The 19,360-nt window shown below is 43.4% G+C and overlaps 1 protein-coding gene across 1 annotated transcript in view; it reads left to right on the forward strand.

Annotated features, from left to right (window-relative positions):
• The window catches only part of SBNO2 (strawberry notch homolog 2), a 216,497-nt gene that overhangs the window by 20,743 nt on the left and 176,394 nt on the right, over positions 1 to 19,360 (forward strand). Inside the window, 2 exon segments of the mRNA XM_030219853.1 lie at positions 9,781 to 9,985; positions 11,131 to 11,219. Coding sequence (XP_030075713.1) covers positions 9,881 to 9,985; positions 11,131 to 11,219 — 194 coding nt within the window. The 5' untranslated portion in view covers positions 9,781 to 9,880.

Below are 19,360 nucleotides of genomic sequence, written 5' to 3' on the forward strand. Positions count from 1 at the left end.
GTGGATGCTTGGAATGCCCTCCCGTGGGAGGTGGTGGAGAGGAAAACGGTAACGGAATTCAAACATGCTTGGGATAAACATAAAGGAATCCTGTTCAGAAGGAAGGGATCCTCAGGAGCTTAGCCTTGAATGGGTGGCAGAGACGGTTGGGAGGTGGGGCTAGTGCTGGGCAGACTTATACGGTCTGTGCCATAGCTGGTGGTTGGGAGGCGGGGATAGTGCTGGGTAGACTTATACGGTCTGTGCCAGAGCCGGTGGTGGGAGGTGGGGCTGGTGGTTGGGAGGCAGGGATAGTACTGGGCGGACTTATACGGTCTGTGCCCTGAAAAAGACAGGTACAAATCAAGGTAAGGTATACACAAAAAACTAGCACATATGAGTTTATATTTTTGGGCAGACTGGTTGGACCGTGCAGGTCTTTTTCTGCCGTTATCTACTATGTTACTATGTTCATGGCAAGGAATCTGTGATGGGGGTACTTCTTTAACTGGACACATGGGAATATCATAAGAAAAGCCATACTGAGTCAAAAGTCCATCAAGCCTTGTATCATATCTCCAACCATGACCAGTCTCGTAACTAATTTCCAGGCATAGGAGCCAGCTTGGTGGGTACCAGTGGGTGCTCAGCACCCCTAACATTGAGCAAGCTCCATAATTGTGTCCAGAGAGGGGTAATTTGTATTGTGTTTGGTGCTTCCAGTCGTTTTGAAATGTTGGCACCTGTGTTTCCGGGGATGTGCAATTGCTCTCCAGATCTGCCCGGCTAATAATTCTTTATAGATTTTGCTCCAGGAACTTGTCCAAACCTCTTTTGAAACACCCTTCCTCCCCCATGTTGGTTGTCTTGACTGTATCTTCTGGCTAAAGATTCTACAACGTATTTGTATGCTGCATTAAATTTTTGTTTTCAGTTAGCTGGCCATTAGTTTCGTGTAGTGTCCTCTTATTTTTATGTTATTACCACAGGTTGAACAAACATTTACCCACTGCGGATTTTATAACTTCTGTCATATCCCCCTAAGTTTTTGTTTGTTTTTTTTTCTCTCCAAGCTGAAGAGACCTAATCTGTTTACCTCTCTTCATAAGGGAGGTATTCTGTCCCCTTTATCATTTTTGTCACCCTTCTCTGAATGTTTTCTGGTTGAGATGGAGCAACGAAAAATGTACATACTACTTAAGATGCGGATGAACCCGAGACATTTAGGGGCCCTTTTACTAGGCTGCGTAAGCGTCTATGTGCACCCAACATGTGCCAAAATGGAGTTACCACCCGGCTACCATGTGGCTCTTGCGGTAATTTCATTTTTGGTACGCGTCAAAAAAATAATTTTTATTTTTGGACTTGCTTATTGGACGCGTGCCAAGTGGCATTTGATGTGCATAGGTCACTACTGTCTGGTTACTGCATGAGACTTTGCTATTTACCGCTAGGTCAATGGCTGGCGGTAAGGTCTCAGAGCGCCAATTTTGATTTTGCAACACGTCCAAACTGGCCTTTTTTACAGGTTTGCTGAAAAATGGTCCTGCTCGCGCACAAAACCCGCGCCTACACTACTACAGGCTGTTTTTCAGCGCACCTTAGTAAAAGGACTCCTTACATAGGTATAATGATATTCTCAGGATTGTTCTCTATCCATTTTTGAATAATCCCCAACATTGTGTGTGTGTGTGTTTTTGTTTTCAAAAACTGTGGCACACTGTTTGTAATGATTTTTGAGATAATTTTCTTGATGGTGACTTAACTCAGAACCTAGCATTTTGTACATGTAGTTGGGATTATTTTTTCCCTGTTTGCATTACTTTGCACATGTCCAGATGAAATTTCATGTCCTTTAGATAGCCAGTCTCCTAGTCTCACAACATCTTTCTTCAAATCCTTACAGTCCTCACCTGTTTTAAAGACTGAATTGTTTTGTGTCATCTGCAGACTTATCACTTTTCTCATCCCCGCTGTCTCCGGATCATTTATGAATGTTTATCTATTTGATTCTTGATATACTGACTCTTTTTTATGGGGATAGCTGACCGTTTAGCCCTATTCTTTCCAATCCACAAAAGGCCATTCATTGCTTCCTGTTCTATGACCCTGTTAATTCCATAAGGAATCTATTGTAAGAGGCTTTGTCAAACTCCATCTGAAAATCAAAATACATTCAGGGCAGTTCTATAACTGGGCACCAGCAGTTATGTGTTCCTTGCACACACAATCGCTAAGACATTTGGCACTTATGCATGTACTTTGCACTACATGCTATATTCTATAGGGTAGTTCCTAAGTGTCTTAGAGGGCCTTTTACTAAGCTGAAGTAAGTGCTAGCGGGTGCTTAGTGCAGCTTAAAAGGGCTTCTAGCAGGAGTTCTGACTCTGTTTTATTTTCTGCAGAGGGGGCATGTCTGGGGGCAGTCAGTTAACATAGCAATATTACTGTACACTAATTAGTGCATGAGCCCTTACTGCCTACAAAATAAGTGTCAGTAAGTGCATATGTGCTAACTTGTTAAAAATGGCCACGCTCTAATGGTAACATTAGCATATGGCCATTAATAGGGAAAATGGAAAATCAGCCATTTTTCAGCTGTGGTGAAAAATGGCCTTTGTCTGTGGGAAATACCCATGTAAGGACGCACGAAGGACACTTTCTACCGCAGCTTGGTTAAAGGAGACCTTAGTATGTAACTGCGAGGGGGATGTATAAGTGGGTGGAGTATGGGAATGGTAACTTACGCATGTAACTTATAGAATACTAGAAGTTATGTGCATTGCATGGCACACTTAGATGTGCTCATTTACGCCAGCCATTGACCTGGCATAAATGTTCACACTTAAATGTAGGTGCACTGATACTGACATTCTAGTATTCTATAATGGTACCTTGGTGCACAGATGCCACTATAGGATTGGATTTCAGCAGGCCACATTCGTGTGCCTAATTTGAGGTGCCAAGTTATAGAATTGCTCCCATTATAGCAACCAGCTCCTCGTTAATCATTTGTTTACACCCTCAAAATATACAATAAATTAGTAACAAAATATATTAAACCTCCCCACCCCCCCAAAAAAAATAATAATAATATATATATATATATATATATATATATATATATATATATAGCATTTCATAGGAAAAAATAACTAATGGGAGGAAAAAGCGTCAGAAATCATTGTAGCACTTTTTTCAACTGTAGTCTTTCACATTCGATCTTTGGCACAGAAAACCTCCCAATGACTGCTGTTCAGGCAGTTTTTTAAAATCATTTTATAGTTTCAGTCAAAGGGCTTAGCTGCTAGTATGTTCCATAGGTCCACCCAACAATGGCCAGCATTTCGCAGTTCAACCACTGCTGTCTAAGGGATTGCAAAGACCATCTATGTAGCTTATTTTTCATTGCTGCTATAAGCTAAATACCATAGAGCAAGTGTAATCGTAGGGTACCTTCAAATGCTGCTGTGCAAACATGGAATGTGCTGAAACAGTGCCCATAAACACAAATTCATAAGCAAAATAAAAAGTTTAAACTGTAGCCAAAAATTCAAGCACTTATCTTAAGTAGTTGTTCATTGTTCTAATTCATTCATGGCTAAAATTAATTTCCATCAAAGCAGTCCCCGGAAACCCAACTCACCAAGTTTCGTATTCACTGCTTTGAGGGCACAGGAACTGCCACCTCAATTGCTTCTCCAAATGTTATGTGAGTCCAAGAGTAGCAGGAGTTTTTATAATATCCTGAGAGGACTTAAAGAATTCTGAAATATCTAAACTAGGGGGAAGAGAAATTGGCTCTAAGGCCCAATCACCCTCATCAGCCTGCCTGGCATCTCGAGAAACATAATATATATTATTCACAGTTAAAATATCAGCCTGTGGTTATAACTGTACTTCGCTTAAATATTTTTTCACCAATTCCAGGGGTTCTAGTTAATAAATTTTAGGACAATTCCTCACTCTCATTGAATTTTCCAAAATCTCTAATCGAGGGTGGAGGATCAGAGAATCCTTTAATGTTAGAAGAAGGAACAGACTGCAAAGTATTAACACGAGAGTCCATTTTAGCCATCCAAGTTGATACTGTTTGCAATTTCTTATCATGTTTATATATATATATATATATATATATATATATATATTTTTTTTTTTTTTACAGTTTCTTCAGAAAAATCACAATTGTCACAAAGACCCCGAGATCTCAGATCTAACTACTACTGTCAAAATATCCTTCAGTGTGATTTCAGACCCTTGAGAGGACTTAACCTCAGCAGAAGTACTCAAATCCACTGGAAATTGGATATTACTTTCCAGATTGACTATTTCTTGCCCAATATGAGTGTCTTCCTACAAGAGGATCACCGTAATGGGCAACTGATGAAGCTCTCTCTCAGAGGACAGGCTACTGAAGCTAGGTAAAAAGGCTGAGTAGAGGGGTCCTAGCCTCTGAACGTAATACATCTTCTGCAAGGGAGAGAATACTCACAGAATCCTGCAGTGTTTCACTTGAAGGGACTTCACATGCTGGTTCATAGGCCCTTAACACCCGATGGTGTAGAATGTGCCATAACTGAGCCCTTCCTTTTCTTCCTCATCGGGAAAAATTGTTGATGCTCCCCTGCTCATCTCCTAGATTTATTTATTTATTACAATTTATTTACCGCCTTTTTGAAGGAATTCACTCAAGGCGGTGTACAGTAAGAATAGATCAAACATGAGCAATAGGCAATTACAGCAGTAAAATATTCAAATAACACTACAAAGTATGGCATGGTATACTACTTACAATGTCAACACAATATAATTGATAGTAAGGCAAAGTTGTAATGTATAGATAGGTAAAAAAAAGTAGGAAGAGTTAGAAAGTAAGGTGACTGATTTAAAGAAAGTTGCACATGAGGTCAAAGAAATGGTTAAATATTATATTAGCTAGGGTAGGAGTGGATAAACATGTCCTGCTGCAGTATATGCAGCCTGAGTACTCCTTGTGTGTGTGAGTGAGACTAATGAGTTAGTTACTTCTTCCAGTAAAGGCCTGGTTGAAGAGCCAAGCTTTCACCTGCTTCCTGAAGTAGAGATAGTCTTGTGTTAAGCAAAGCCTTTGAGGGAGTGCATTCCAGAGCGTGGGGGCTACTCCGGAGAAGGCTCGCTTGTGGGTTTCACATCATGTAAAGTCTTTTGGAGAGGGTGTGGTTAGTGAAAGTCTTTGGCGGTGGTTGGAGGAAGGCCTCCAAAGGGGCTTGGCGTGTCCCTTGAGCATACACCAATGGCAACGCACTTGCGACCATGTTATGGGAAGAGTGCCTGGTTATATGGTGGTGTTACCTGATGATGCTGATGCCACTGAAGGCCCTTCAGTGTTTGTCCGCAATGGTGCCTGCAACCAGGATGTTCCTCAGGTACTCCTCAGAGTCTCACAGCTATTCATGTAGTAAGATGACACTTAGCCCTTACTTCTTCAACAAAGCAGGTATATTCCCACAGTTCCGCAGAATGCCTGGTTATGGAAAACTCATATTTATTAAATTCTTGCATGACATAAAGCAATTAAAAGACTTACATCTTGGAACCATAGTGAAATCATACTTTGCCTCGTCCACCAATTTTTGACATACTCTCCTTCCCCTCCCCCCCCCCCCCCCCTGCCTGCCCAGTTTTTACTTAAAGCATATAATTTGCTACTTCAGGCATCTTGCATGTGTTCTGGACCAAATCAGAACAATATAACTAACAGTCTTCTCTCGTACTCAAAGCATTTTGAAAGTTCACTTCTCAACTTGGGTGTTCAAGAATTGAAAGAGAGGGTCCATATGTGTATAAATCTATACATGTTATTTTCCCCCCATGTGCTGGGCCAACATTCTCTCCATATGCAGTAGAATGTGGGGGATCTTATCTATCCACTGAATCATAATACATTGTTTTGCTATCAGATATGCCTTCCTCACAAATAGACAGTATTCATCCCACTCCATCTCCAATTCGTCCTCCAAATCCAGAAGACACAGTTCTTTACTACTTGGGATAGATTGCCTGAACAGCTGCTCAAAGTGCATTCATAGTTCCTCGCAAAACTTTGCTATTTTGGGCAGTCTCATCAGCAGTGAATGTATGTTCCCTGCAGATTATCAAACTTTGGGCAACTTCTTGATGCTCCCTTCCATATCTTGCTAAACCATCTAAGATGCATATAGAACTCGTGTAGTATTTTTATAATGCACCTTTCTGAGTTGTGTACTTTCTACTTGTCCTTTTCCCTCCATAAATTACATTGTATAATCATCTGCTATCTCTCTAGCCCAGTGGTTCCAAACCTGGTCCTGGAGGCACCCTAGCCAGTCAGATTTTCAAGATATCCACAATGAATATTCATGAGAGAGATTTGCATTTATTGGAGGCAGTGTATGTAAATCTCTCTCATGAATATTCATTGTGGATATCCTGAAATCCTGACTGGCTGGAGTGCCTCCAGGACCAGCTTTGGGAACCACTGCTCTAGCCCATTTTTGAATGATGTGTTGAACGGGAGCATTCCTATACATTTGCATTTATTCCTTGTTATACTTGCCTATCTTTAGTTACACCCTCTTGAGACCATAGCTGGTCAAGGTTGTCGTCATCCCTGGTGTCATGATGCTGAGTGAAAAGTTGTCGAACATAATGAGTGTCTGGTTATATAGCAATATCACCCATTGATGACATCACTGAAGGGCCCTAAGCATCTGCCTGCAATAGTGCCTGCAATCTGGATGTTCCTTGGGTACTCCTCAGGGTCTTGTGGCTATACCTGCAGTAAGATGACACTCAGTACTCACTCCTCCAACAAGGCAAGTAATTCCCACAGTTCTGTGAAGACTGCCTGGTAATATAGTGGCATCATTCACTGATTATGTCACAAAAGGGCTTTGAGGTTCTGCTCCAAATGTCTACAACTGGGATATTCCTTGGGTACTCCTCAAGCTCTCGTGACTGTAGCTTCAGTAAGATGACACTCAGCATTCACTCCTTCAGCAAGACAGATATGTTCCCAAATTGATTAATTTTCTGCATGTTTAGAAACTAGAAGAGAATTCAGATTAAAGTCTCTGTGTGTTTCGTTTCTTCCCACCCATACCTTCCCACCCATCCTTGCCTCAGTTAAGAGTATAGGAGGAACATTTTTCACAACAGTTTAATAGGGTTTTCTTCAACATGTGATTAACTGTGACCGTTAAATAGATGCAGGTTATTGATGAATTAACAGAGTACATCAAATTTGAAAGTGATTAATAAATTTTATTATACTGTGATCTGCTTCAAAACTTTGGTGAAATATTCAAAAATGTTAAGTATAAGTTTAAACATTTCTGCTTCTTTACCAACTTTAAATAACTAACAATTCAGCAGTGTTGAGTTGCAGATAGTAGTCCATATGCATGATTTACCAGATGGTGAAAGGTTATATATGTGCATTTGGTGCAAAGAGCTCTTGGCTTTCAAATAATGAGTCTGATCTCTTTAAGCTAGAGTAACAGATCTGAAGGAACTGAGGCAGTCAGAGAGGTACATGGAGGAAAACTTGGAGACATAACATAATAATTCCATAATTCCACCTTCAGTCTGGTAGCCCCATATGCTTCCTTGGAAAAGGTTTGCCACCTGGAAAGAGCACATCATCTTACTGTGACTGTAAATGATCTTGTAGCTAGGACCTGGTCACTTGCTCTTCAGATGATGCAGTGTCCTCTCACACTGAAGATGTCTCTTCCAGGTTATGTTCCCAGAAGAGAAGGGTTAGGGATGCTGCTGTAATTGGTGATTTAGTCATTAGGATTGTAAATAGCAGGGTGGCTGGTAGGCATGAGGATCACTTGGCAAAGGTGGTTGACCTCATGTATCAGATAAAATTTTAGACTTTTGAGGCAGATCTGATATATATCAATGACATAGAAAGGTGAAAGAGGGAGACTCTGGAAATCAAATTTAGACTTTTAGTTAGAGAACCTCCCAAGATAGTACTTTGTTCTCAGAAATGCTCCTCTTTCCATGTGCAGGACTGAAGAGATAGGCAGAGCTGTGAAGTCTCAAATTGTAGTTAAAGATATTAGGGCAGGGAAAAGGATTTAGATTTGTTACAGACTGGGCAGCTTTGATAAACAGGTGCCTACTGTGTAAGGGATGGGTGCCATCTTAATCGGAATGGAACCAGTCTGCTGCTGTTAATGTTTAAAAAGGAGAGAGCGAGCAGTTTTAAAGTAAATCATTGGAGATAAAGAGCTGATCATAAAGGCGTGGTTTGCAATAAAGTATCTTTAGAAGATTCAGACCAGCCCTAGAGCTGCTCAGAAATGCATGGCTTTGCAATAAGGTTATCTTCAGAAGATTCAGACAAACCCTAGAGCTGCTCAGAAAGGCGTGGTTTTGCAATGTCTTTAGAAGATTCAGACAAATGACTGCAAAGAGAGCTGCTCAAAGGCATGTTTTGCTCTATAGCAGTTTCTTTATAGTAAAAGTAAAATAGGAAACTCTTTTAAGCTTAGACTGTTAAAGTTGGACAGTATCTAAGCTGGCTGTACTGTGTTAATATCCTAAAACAAGCGACACCTAAGAGCATCCTGAGTATTCTCTCATCTCTTGTGGAGAGAACCTTATTTGTGAAGGCTCTGTCAATGCCAGGGAAATGAGAGCAGAGGTGTCGGTGAATAGCTGTGGCTTGAGAGGAAACTTGGCTCTTTGGGGCTGATGCAGTTACCTTGCGTTAGAGCTGTTCACCAAAGCTCAGTGTACAGTTTTCTAAAGCAAAAGTAATGCAAACATGTTGTACCCTAATGCAGTAAGCAAATGGCAAGAAAATAGGCCAAGCATTCCAGGGGCGCAGTTTGGGCAAAGGATTACTGGTAATTGCACCTGAAGTGTCAGCGTGTGCATGGACGTGTGTGGCTCACATTCTTTCCTGATGATCCTCTACCTTTTGTGTGTGCAAAGTGAGAGTGTGGTATGTCAGACTGGTGTCCTGGGTGGTTGACTGGTGATCTCACCAGCAGTGTGAGCATGGGCATGTGTGGCCCACATCCTTTCCTGATGAGCCTCTGCCTTTTTAGCACTAGTTGTGTGCAAAAGGAGAGTGTAGTGCATGTGACTGGTGTCCCGGGAGGATGACTGGTAATTTCTTCAGCAGAGTGAGCATTATTATGGGCATGTGTGACTCGCATCCTTCCTGATGAGCCCTTGTCTTTTGTATGTGCAAAGGGAGAGTATGGTATGTCAGCTGGTGCCCTAGGAGGGTGAATGTTGATCTCACCAGCAGTGGCTCTCATCCCTTCCTGATGATCCTCTGTCTTTGGCATTGGTTATGTGCTTATTCTTGCATAGTGTAGCCTTTTAGTATTGGTAATGTCCCAGTGTTGCAGTATAAATTTGGGAGAAAGGTAGTGTGTATTCTGAGGTGCCTTGCAATAGTAGGGACTCTAGAAGGGCTGAGTGTTGTCTGACATACGTATCCTGGATTAGCAGAGATTCGGTACAAGGGCCAAGTGTTGTCTGATGTATGTGTCCTTGATTAGTTGGTCTGCAGCCTAATGTTAAGCAAATTCCGTTACTATGTCCTGGAAGGGGTAATTTGTTTCAAATGTTGGCTGCTCTGCGCTGAGCTGTACGTTTATCCTTCTATCTATAAAATGGGAAAAGTATGAGATTGCAAGCTGAAGCCCGGGGGGGGGGGGGGGGGGGGGGGACCCTAGTGATTGTGAAGGAACAGGCTTGCCTATTTTTAATGTGGAGCAGGAAATGACACCGCTTTCATCCTTTCTCTCCTAGGATATGGTTTGGAGTAACATGCTGTGCTGAGGATTTATCTCCCAGTATTTGCTGTGACGCCATGCTGCAGAACACAGCCTGATGCTCTGTGTGTCACAGAATGGACAGCGGGAATAAGTACACTCAGCATGAGCAGCAGCAGATGGGCAGTGTGCTGTACAGTGTGCCCAGCCTCCAGTCCCCACTTTGCTTGCCTGCCATGGAGGTGAGTGTGAGATTTGGATTCCTGGTGCTAGCCCGCTTCAGATGATGAGCTGTGGTATGACGACACTTCAGGAGAAGTGCATCAGATTGTAATCCTGGAGTGCTGCAGGCTGTCCCTGATGAATATTTGAGATATATTTGCATACGCTGGAGGCCCTGCATACAAATATCTTTTATAAGTTATTAGATAATCTGAAAGCCTAAATGGTTTGTAGCCATGTGATACCCTGCTTAGAGGCTGGCCAGTCCCAGCTGTTCTCTAGAAAGCAGAAGAGAGTTCCTTTCTGCAGTGTGGAGAAGAATTTGAGAAGTGGGAAAGGAATAGGTGATCTTTACACACCAATTTTGTGAGAAGCTATTTAACTGGGTAAATTGGTTGTTTGAAATTTGCTTACATTTTACCTGAGTAAATTGTAACCTGAGTAGTTAATAAGAAGGCTAGAAATTAGAAAAAGAAACTGTGCAATACTTTAACCAGGCAAAAAGCAGGTGGACTTGGGAGCCTAAAACATATATAGATTAGAATTTCAAATCTAGCCACTTGTTTTCAGTGGTTTACATTAAATCAGAGCAAAAAATAAAACACACAAAAATGATTAGCATAAGACATAAATCAAAAAGTACCTAAAGGGAAACTATGTGCTTACATGGTCCACTGGTAAAAGTAGCCCTAGACCTTGCATCTATGTGGCTGATTTTCAAAACTGCTCCAAACTTGTAAGGGCTGCAGAGAGCACCAACGTATGTGTAATGAGCCCCAAGTACAAATTAGGGACAGAGAAAGTACGCCTGCATATGATGTGTACAGCGCTGCGTATGTCTAGTAGCACTATAGAAGTGATAGTAGTAGTAGTAATATCCATCCGTCGGTACTCAGAGGAGCGAGGATCACACAGTGCTTGGTAAGGACAAGGCCACGTTCATTCTAGCCTCTAGCTCTCAGCTTGCTGGAGTGTTAGTTGAGCAGGGTAGGTATTCTGGGCTTTAATTACACTCTTGTAATTTATCTCCAAATAGCCAACCCTAAGAGAGTCCTAATAACTTCAGAGCTGCTATGTGGCAATGACACACAGTGAGGGGCAACTGTGCTGGGGCAGAGACCCTGGACTCTGTGGGTATTCTGATGTGTCTTTGCTGTGCTTTCAGAACTCGATGCTGTCTCCCAGTTTGTGGAATAACTTTTCATACTCATCTACCCCTCACTTGCTTCAGACGCCATTTGCAAGTGAAAACCAGTAAGTGATTTTCGTATTTATATATTTTCCTTTCCCCCCTCCCCCCACTTTATTTTGATTTTATTTTTAGTTAACTCATTGCATTTCCAGATCCCTGATATTTGTTTATTCATTTGGTTTATATACCATCTTTCATTCACAAGACAGCAAGGTAGTTAATAGTAAAATTAATAAATAACAATCCGTGTACAAGAAGATCAGCATAAAACAGACATGTAATGCACAACAATGTATAAACTATGTCCCTTGCAAACATTCAGCTGTGTAGTTTAGGAAGGCACTGTGCCACAGTGTAGCACTCGCTTCACTTAAATTTTGTGTTGCCATGAACGGTGGTGGGGACAGGCTGATTTGGTTTTAAAAGACTAATTTGGAGCACAGAAGTTCCAATGCTCTGATCAATAGCAAAACTTATCACTTTTCAGTGACATTACAGTGTGCACAGTTTCATTGATTAGTTTCTGTCAGTATGATGTTTGACCACTCTGTCAATTGACCCATGCATCTCGTGAATCATTCAAAAATCTTTTCCTACACTATGCAAGATTTGTAATCTGAGACCAATACTGGATGACTTTGCTGTGAAGACACTGGTTCATGCTTTGGTTTTAACTAAACTTGACTATTGTAATTCTTTATTCCATTATGTAGCTTCCCGCTATTCCTGAACCTGCAATGGAGATAGAAAACTGAGCTGAGACATATTTCTTTTTGCATCCAGTCCAGCTCCTCAGTATTTTCTGTCCAGCAGGTAGATGGACACACTTTTTAGCCTCTGATTCCGAGTGATTTGCTCCTGGTCCATTTGAGCTTTGCAAGTGGCTTGAGTCTGCAGAGTCATTTCTGGAGGTCTTCAGATCCCTGTTTCTGGTGCCCCGCAAATTTATTTCTTCTCTCCCTTCACCTCTCCCCTGTTTCCTGTGGCACACTCCTTTTCTAGCATAGTATTTTCCAAGTCAGTCCTAGAATACCCCCTTTTCAGTTAGATTTTCAGGCTATCCACAATGAATATGCGTGAAAGAGATGTGCCTATAATGGAGACAGTCTATGCAAATCAATTTCATGCATATTCATTGTGGATATCCTGAAAACCTGACTGGCAAGGGGATAGTCCAGGACCGATTTGAGAAACACTGTTCTACTACTACTACTACAAATCATCTCTACAGCGCTACCAGTCGTCCGCAGCGCTTCACAATTGAACATGAAGAAAAGACAGTCCCTGCTCAAAAGAGCTTACAATCTAAATCAGGACAGACAGACAGGACAAATAAGGGATAAGGGTAGGACAGACAGATAGGACACATAAGGAAAGGGGACTGTTGAAGAGAGGAAGACAAGATAAAGGTTACGAGCAGGTGACAAGTTAGGAATCAAAAGCAGCATCAAATAGGTAGGCCTTTAGCCTGGATTTGAAGGCGGCCAGGGATGGAGCTTGACGTAATGGCTCAGGAAGTCTATTCCAGGCTTAAGGTGCGGCGAGATAAAAGGAATGGAGTCTGGAGTTAGCGATGGAGGAGAAGGGTGCAATTAGGAGAGATTTGCCTAGTGAATGGAGTTCCTGGGAAGGAGTGTAGGGAGAGACGAGGGTGGCGAGGTAGTGAGGGGCAGCAGAGTGAATGCACTTATAGGTCAATAAGAGGAGCTTGAACTGTATACAGAAACGGATAGGGAGCCAGTGAAGTGATTTCAGAAGAGGGCTGATTTGGGCATAGCGACTTTGGTGAAATATTAATCGTGCAGCAGAATTTTGAACAGATTGAAGAGGAGAGAGATGGCTGAGTGGAAGACCTGTGAGAAGCAAGTTGCAGTAGTCCAAGTGAGAGGTGATGAGAGTGTGGATGAGGGTTCTGGTAGCGTGCTTAGAAAGGAGAGGGCAAATTTTGGCAATATTATAGAGGAAGAAACGACAGGTTTTAGCAATCTGTTGAATATGTGCCGACAAGGAGAGGGAAAAGTCGAAGATGACCCCAAGGTTATGAGCAGATGAGACAGGAAGAATGAGCGTGTTGTCGACAGAAATAGAGAGTGGGGGAAGGGGAGAGGTTGGTTTAGGTGGGAAGGTAAAGAGCTCAGTTTTGGACATATTGAGCTTCAGGTGGTGGTGAGACATCCAGGCAGCAATGTCAGACAGGCAGGCAGATAACTTGGCCTGAATTTCTGCCTGCCTGTCTAGCACAATGTTTGTTTTGTTTTTTAAGAGGTTTACTGGAGTGTGTGGGACAGAGTATCAGTCCTGATTCTGTCTCATTTGGAGTAGGACTTGTAGAGACTGTGAGCTTGGGGGTAGCAGCTAGTCCAACTAAAGTTTGACTAAGAACCACTTTAGAGTTCTACTTGGTGTAGGGGAGGGATCCTGACTCACCGCTTGAGATTGCATTGGGTGAAGGTTGGGGTGAATGTTTTCTCCGAAGTTTATGTTGCTCTTACACCAGGCCTATTTACTGAAGCAGGGACAGTCAGAGTTGCTGCAAGGTGCTTCAGTTTCTCGCCCCACTGCTACTCCGGCTCCTAAGAGATCTTGTTTAGCCTCATCTGTCCACTCCTGGAGGTCTGTCTCTGCTTCTCTCTCCTTATCTGATGTGGCCTCGGTTTATTCAGAGGAGCCATCATTGAAGGAGCCGTTAAAGGAGGGAGAGCTCCCTCATAAGTACATAAGTAATGCCATACTGGGAAAAGACCAAGGGTCCATCGAGCCCAGCATCCTGTCCACGACAGCGGCCAATCCAGGCCAAGGGCACCTGGCAAGCTTCCCAAACGTACAAACATTCTATACATGTTATTCCTGGAATTGTGGATTTTTCCCAAGTCCATTTAGTAGCGGTTTATGGACTTGTCCTTTAGGAAACCGTCCAACCCCTTTTTAAACTCTGCTAAGCTAACCGCCTTCACCACTTTCTCCGGCAACGAATTCCAGAGTTTAATTATATGTTGGGTGAAGAAAAATTTTCTCCAATTTGTTTTAAATTTACTACACTGTAGTTTCATCGCATGCCCCCTAGTCCTAGTATTTTTGGAAAGCGTGAACAGACGCTTCACATCCACCTGTTCCACTCCACTCATTATTTTATATACCTCTATCATGTCTCCCCTCAGCCGTCTCTTCTCCAAGCTGAATAGCCCTAGCCTCCTTAATCTTTCTTCATAGGGAAGTCGTCCCATCCCCGCTATCATTTTAGTCGCCCTTTGCTGCACTTTTTCCAATTCTACTATATCTTTCTTGAGATGTGGCGACCAGAATTGAACACAATACTCAAGGTGCGGTCACACCATGGAGCGATACAATGGCATTATAACATCCTCACACCTGTTTTCCATACCTTTCCTAATAATACCCAACATTCTATTCGCTTTCCTAGCCGCAGCAGCACACTGAGCAGAAGGTTTCAGTGTATTATCGACGACGATACCTAGATCCCGTTCTTGGTCCGTAACTCCTAACGTGGAACCTTGCATGACGTAGCTATAATTCGGGTTCTTTTTTTCCCACATGCATCACCTTGCACTTGCTCACATTAAACGTCATCTGCCATCTAGCCGCCCAGTCTCCCAGTCTCATAATCCTGTCGCGATTTAACAACTTTGAATAACTTTGTGTCATCAGCAAATTTAATTACCTCACTAGTTACTCCCATCTCTAAATCATTTATAAATATATTAAAAAGCAGCGGTCCTAGCACACACCCCTGAGGAACCCCACTAACTACCCTTCTCCATTGTGAATACTGCCCATTTAACCCCACTCTCTGTTTCCTATCCTTCAACCAGTTTTTAATCCACAATAGGACATTTCCTCCTATCCCATGACCCTCCAATTTCCTCTGTAGCCTTTCATGAGGTACCTTGTCAAACGCCTTTTGAAAATCCAGATACACAATATCAACCGGTTCCCCTTTGTCCACATGTTTGTTTACTCCTTCAAAGAATTGAAGTAAATTGGTCAGGCAAGATTTCCCCACACAAAAGCCGTGCTGACTTGGTCTCAGTAATCCATGTCCTCAGATGTGCTCTGTAATTTTGTTTTTAATAATAGCCTCTACCATTTTCCCCGACACCAATGTCAGACTCACCGGTCTATAATTTCCCGGATCTCCCCTGGAGCCTTTTTTAAAAATCGGCGTTACATTGGTCACCCCAATCTTCCGGTACCACGCTCGATTTTAAGGATAAGTTGCATATCACTAGCAGTAGCTCCGCAAGCTCATGATGAGGAGGATGACCCGAAAGTACTGATGTTTTATAAAAATGAGCTCAGTACTCTTATTTCTGAGGCACTGGCAATGCTTTCCATTGAGGAGTCTTCTCCTTCAACATCAGGAGTTCCATCTTTGTCAATCATGAGAGGGGCTTAGAGGTCCTTCTAAGGCCTTTCCGATCCATCCAGACATTCAAGACCTGATTATAATAGAATGAGTCTCATCGGATGCAGGGTTGAGAGTGGGAAGAGCCATGGCTCATCTCTACCTGTTGGCTCTAGAGGAGAAGGATAAATTGCAGCTTTCCAGGGTGGACTTCCTTGTTACGGTGATGACTAAGATGACCACCTTGCTGTTGGAAGAGGGCATTGCCCTAAATGACCTACAAGATAGAAAGCTAGAAGGCCCGCTGAAACAAGCCTTTGAAGTGGCCTCTTTGGGCCTAAAAGTGACTGTGTAGCTCATTCGTGGCTAGAGCATGCCTGAAATGGCATCAGCAGTCTGCAGCACAAGACTGGCACCATAACGTCCAGCTGGAAGTGGGATTGGCCTACTTTGTGGATGCTATTTATTACATGTTATGGGTTACGGCCCGCCGTATGTCTTTGACTGTTACGGCCCATCGGCAACTCTGGTTGCGGCATTGGGCAGCGAATGCAACGTCAAAGTCGCATCTAATTAAACTGCCTTTTCTGGGCAAGTGACTATTTGGAAAAGATCTCAGAAACTTGGTGAAAGAACTGGGGGAAACTAAGCCACAGTAGTTGCAGGAGGATAAGCCAGAAGCCTCTGATCGTCCATCTTCAGGGGGCTGTTGATCTCAATTTCGAGACAGCAGAGTGTACCAGCCTGGTTGTCAGCAGTATGGTCAGAAGTCCCACTTTCAGTCATGCCAGTCTTCCTTTTGGTGCAGACTGGAAGTCCTCCTCTCTGTCAGCTAGCATGCCTAATGCCTTTTGAGCGTCACAATGATGTAAGGCTGGTCCACTCTTCCCTTCCTCCAGTGGGTGGATGTCTTCAGGAGTTTCAGGAACTATGGGCCAAAATCACATCAGACCAGTGGGTTCTGGATATTCTTACAGACAGTTACAAGTTGGAGTACTCTCACCCGGTTGCTCCTCTCTTCTTGCAGTCTCCTTGTCAAAGGAACCAAGATGGTTGAGGTTCAGGCCTCCATATTCCTTGCTGGCACTCCGAACCATTTTTTTTTCCAGGTCCCCAGGCTGAACAAGGCAGATAACTTGGTCTACTTCATTGTGTCAAAGAAGGAAGGCACATTTCATCTGGTTTTAGATTTCAAAGGTCTAAATCACTACCTCCGAGTGTCCCTCTTTCACATGGAAACACTAAGAGCAGTCATAGCCTCAGTTCAAGCAGAAGAATTCTCACCGCCCTCAATGTCAAGGAGGCGTACTTGCATATACTCCATACGACCGCCGCATCAGAGGTTTCTGCGTTTTGCGGTGCTGGGCTGTCACTTCCAGTTCATGGTTTTGCCCTTCGGTCTTGCTACAGCACCAAGAACGTTTACCAAGGTTATGGTGGTGGTGGTGGCAGCCTTCTTTCGACACCAGGGAATCAGATTTTCATAACTGGCTCATTCATGCGTTGTCCTATTTAGTCAGTATGGCGGTAACGGTTGGGTGATAAGTTTTGAGAAGAGCAGACTAACTCAGTCGCAGACATTGGAGTATCTGGGTGTTCTAAATGACACAGCAAGGGAGAGGATCATCCTCATGGAATGCAGGAGATCTAAGCTAGTTCAACAAATTTGTCTTCTCTTCCGTCAAGGCAGGCCCAGGGTCTGGGACTGTGTCCAGGTTCTGCGGTCAATGACAGCAGCAATGCATGTTGTGCCAAGGGCAAGAGCTCTTATGTGGCCATTACAGGAGTCTCTTTTCAGCCGCTAGTCTCTGGTATCACAGAAGTATAACCTTCATCTAAATTGGCTGGAGCACAGGGCAGTGCAGAATCCCTTATGTGACTTCACTCCCTGTCTGGCTGGGGCCTCAGTCAGAGTTTTCTCAGACAGTACGATGGCGGTGGCTAATATCAACAAGCATATTGGGACCCACAGCCATCTGATGGTGGTGGAGGTGGCCTCCCTCATGAGTTGGGCAGATAAAAATATTCTCTGCTTGTCAGCAGCTCATGTCACTGGGTCCATGATGGTGGAGGTGAAGTTTCTCAACAGGCATTCCTTGGATCCGGGAGAATGGGAACAATCCCCCCATGGTTTTCATCTGATAGTGGACCGATGGGATTCTCCACTTCTGGATTTGATGGCAATGAAAAAGAGCGCCAAAGTGCCCAGGTTCTTCAGCTGTTGGAAATATCTGGGCTTGATGGGGATTGATGCCCTAGTGCAGCCCTAGACGGAGATACATGTACTGTATGTGTTCCCTTCTTGGCCTGTGGTAGGCCGGGTATTGAAATGGATCACCTTGCACCAGGGTTTCATAATTCTTGTAGCCCTGGAATGGCTACGGAGGCCGTGGTTTGTGGACGAGGATTCTTTCCGTCTTCTATAGGTACACAGCCTACTGAAGCAAGGTCCAGTGTTCATGGACTATCCATTCTCCTTTGGCCTTGCAGCTTGGCCATTGAAAAGGCTCGCTTCAGAGGAAAGGGTTCTTTTGATTCCGTCATTGTTACCTTGCTTCAGGCGTATGTGAGGGTGTGGAGGATGTTCAAGGGCTGATGTTATGAGCGCAGATTTTCTCCTTCCTCTGCTGAGATCGTGTACATTCTAGCATTTCTCTACGCAGGTCATCAGAAAGCATTGATGTTGGGTTTTCAAATGTTCAGGTTGCAGCTTTGGCCTGTTTCAAGGGCCAACTACAGAAGACTTCTCTTGTGGTTCATCCAGATATCATTTGATTCCTGTGGGGAGCAGTCCAGAGTGGAACCTTAATTTAGTCCTTTGGGCTCTTCAGAAGCCTAATTTGAGCCATTCCGTAAGGCCTGTTTGAAAGATCTTACACTGAAGATAGCGTTCTTGCTGGCTATCGTGTTGGTACATAGGGTTTCAGAGCTTCAGGCTCTTTCTTGTTGGGATTCCTTTCTCTGCTTTTTGGAGTCGGGAGGGGGGGGGTCTCCCTGTACACGGTTCCTTTCTTTCTTCTGAAAGTATTATCAGCATATCATTCGATCAATCTGTGGAGCGTCCATCCTTTTGCAGAGAGGATGAAGAAGCTCAGTATTCGTCCTTGAAGTTTCTCGATGTGCGCAAAGTCACGGTTGAGTTTCACAAATTGGACAGACTATGTGCTTTTTGGTAAGCAGAGGCTTCCTCATGACTTCCAAGCCCACAATTGCTAGATGGAGACTATCACATCATAAGTACATAAGTAATGCCATACTGGGAAAAGACCAAGGGTCCATCGAGCCCAGCATCCTGTCCACGACAGCGGCCAATCCAGGCCAAGGGCACCTGGCAAGCTTCCCAAACGTACAAACATTCTATACATGTTATTCCCGGAATTGTGGATTTTTTCCCAAGTCCATTTAGTAGCGGTTTATGGACTTGTCCTTTAGGAAACCGTCTAACCCCCTTTTAAACTCTGCCAAGCTAACTGCCTTCACCACGTTCTCCGGCAACAAATTCCAGAGTTTAATTATGCGTTGGGTGAAGAAACATTTTCTCCGATTTGTTTTAAATTTACTACACTGTAGTTTCATCGCATGCCCCCTAGTCCTAGTATTTTTGGAAAGCTTGAACAGACGCTTCACATCCACCTGTTCCACTCCACTCATTATTTTATATACCTCTATCATGTCTCCCCTCAGCCGTCTCTTCTCCAAGCTGGAAAGCTCTAGCCTCCTTAGTCTTTCTTCATAGGGAAGTCGTCCCATCCCCGCTATCATTTTAGTCGCCCTTCGCTGCACATCAGCTTTCTTGTTTGCGGGGAAGCAAGCTCCTCAGGTTTTATGGGCTTATTCTAT

This window comes from Microcaecilia unicolor, chromosome 11 (genome assembly GCF_901765095.1).
Source record: "Microcaecilia unicolor chromosome 11, aMicUni1.1, whole genome shotgun sequence".
Lineage (NCBI taxonomy): Eukaryota > Metazoa > Chordata > Amphibia > Gymnophiona > Siphonopidae > Microcaecilia > Microcaecilia unicolor.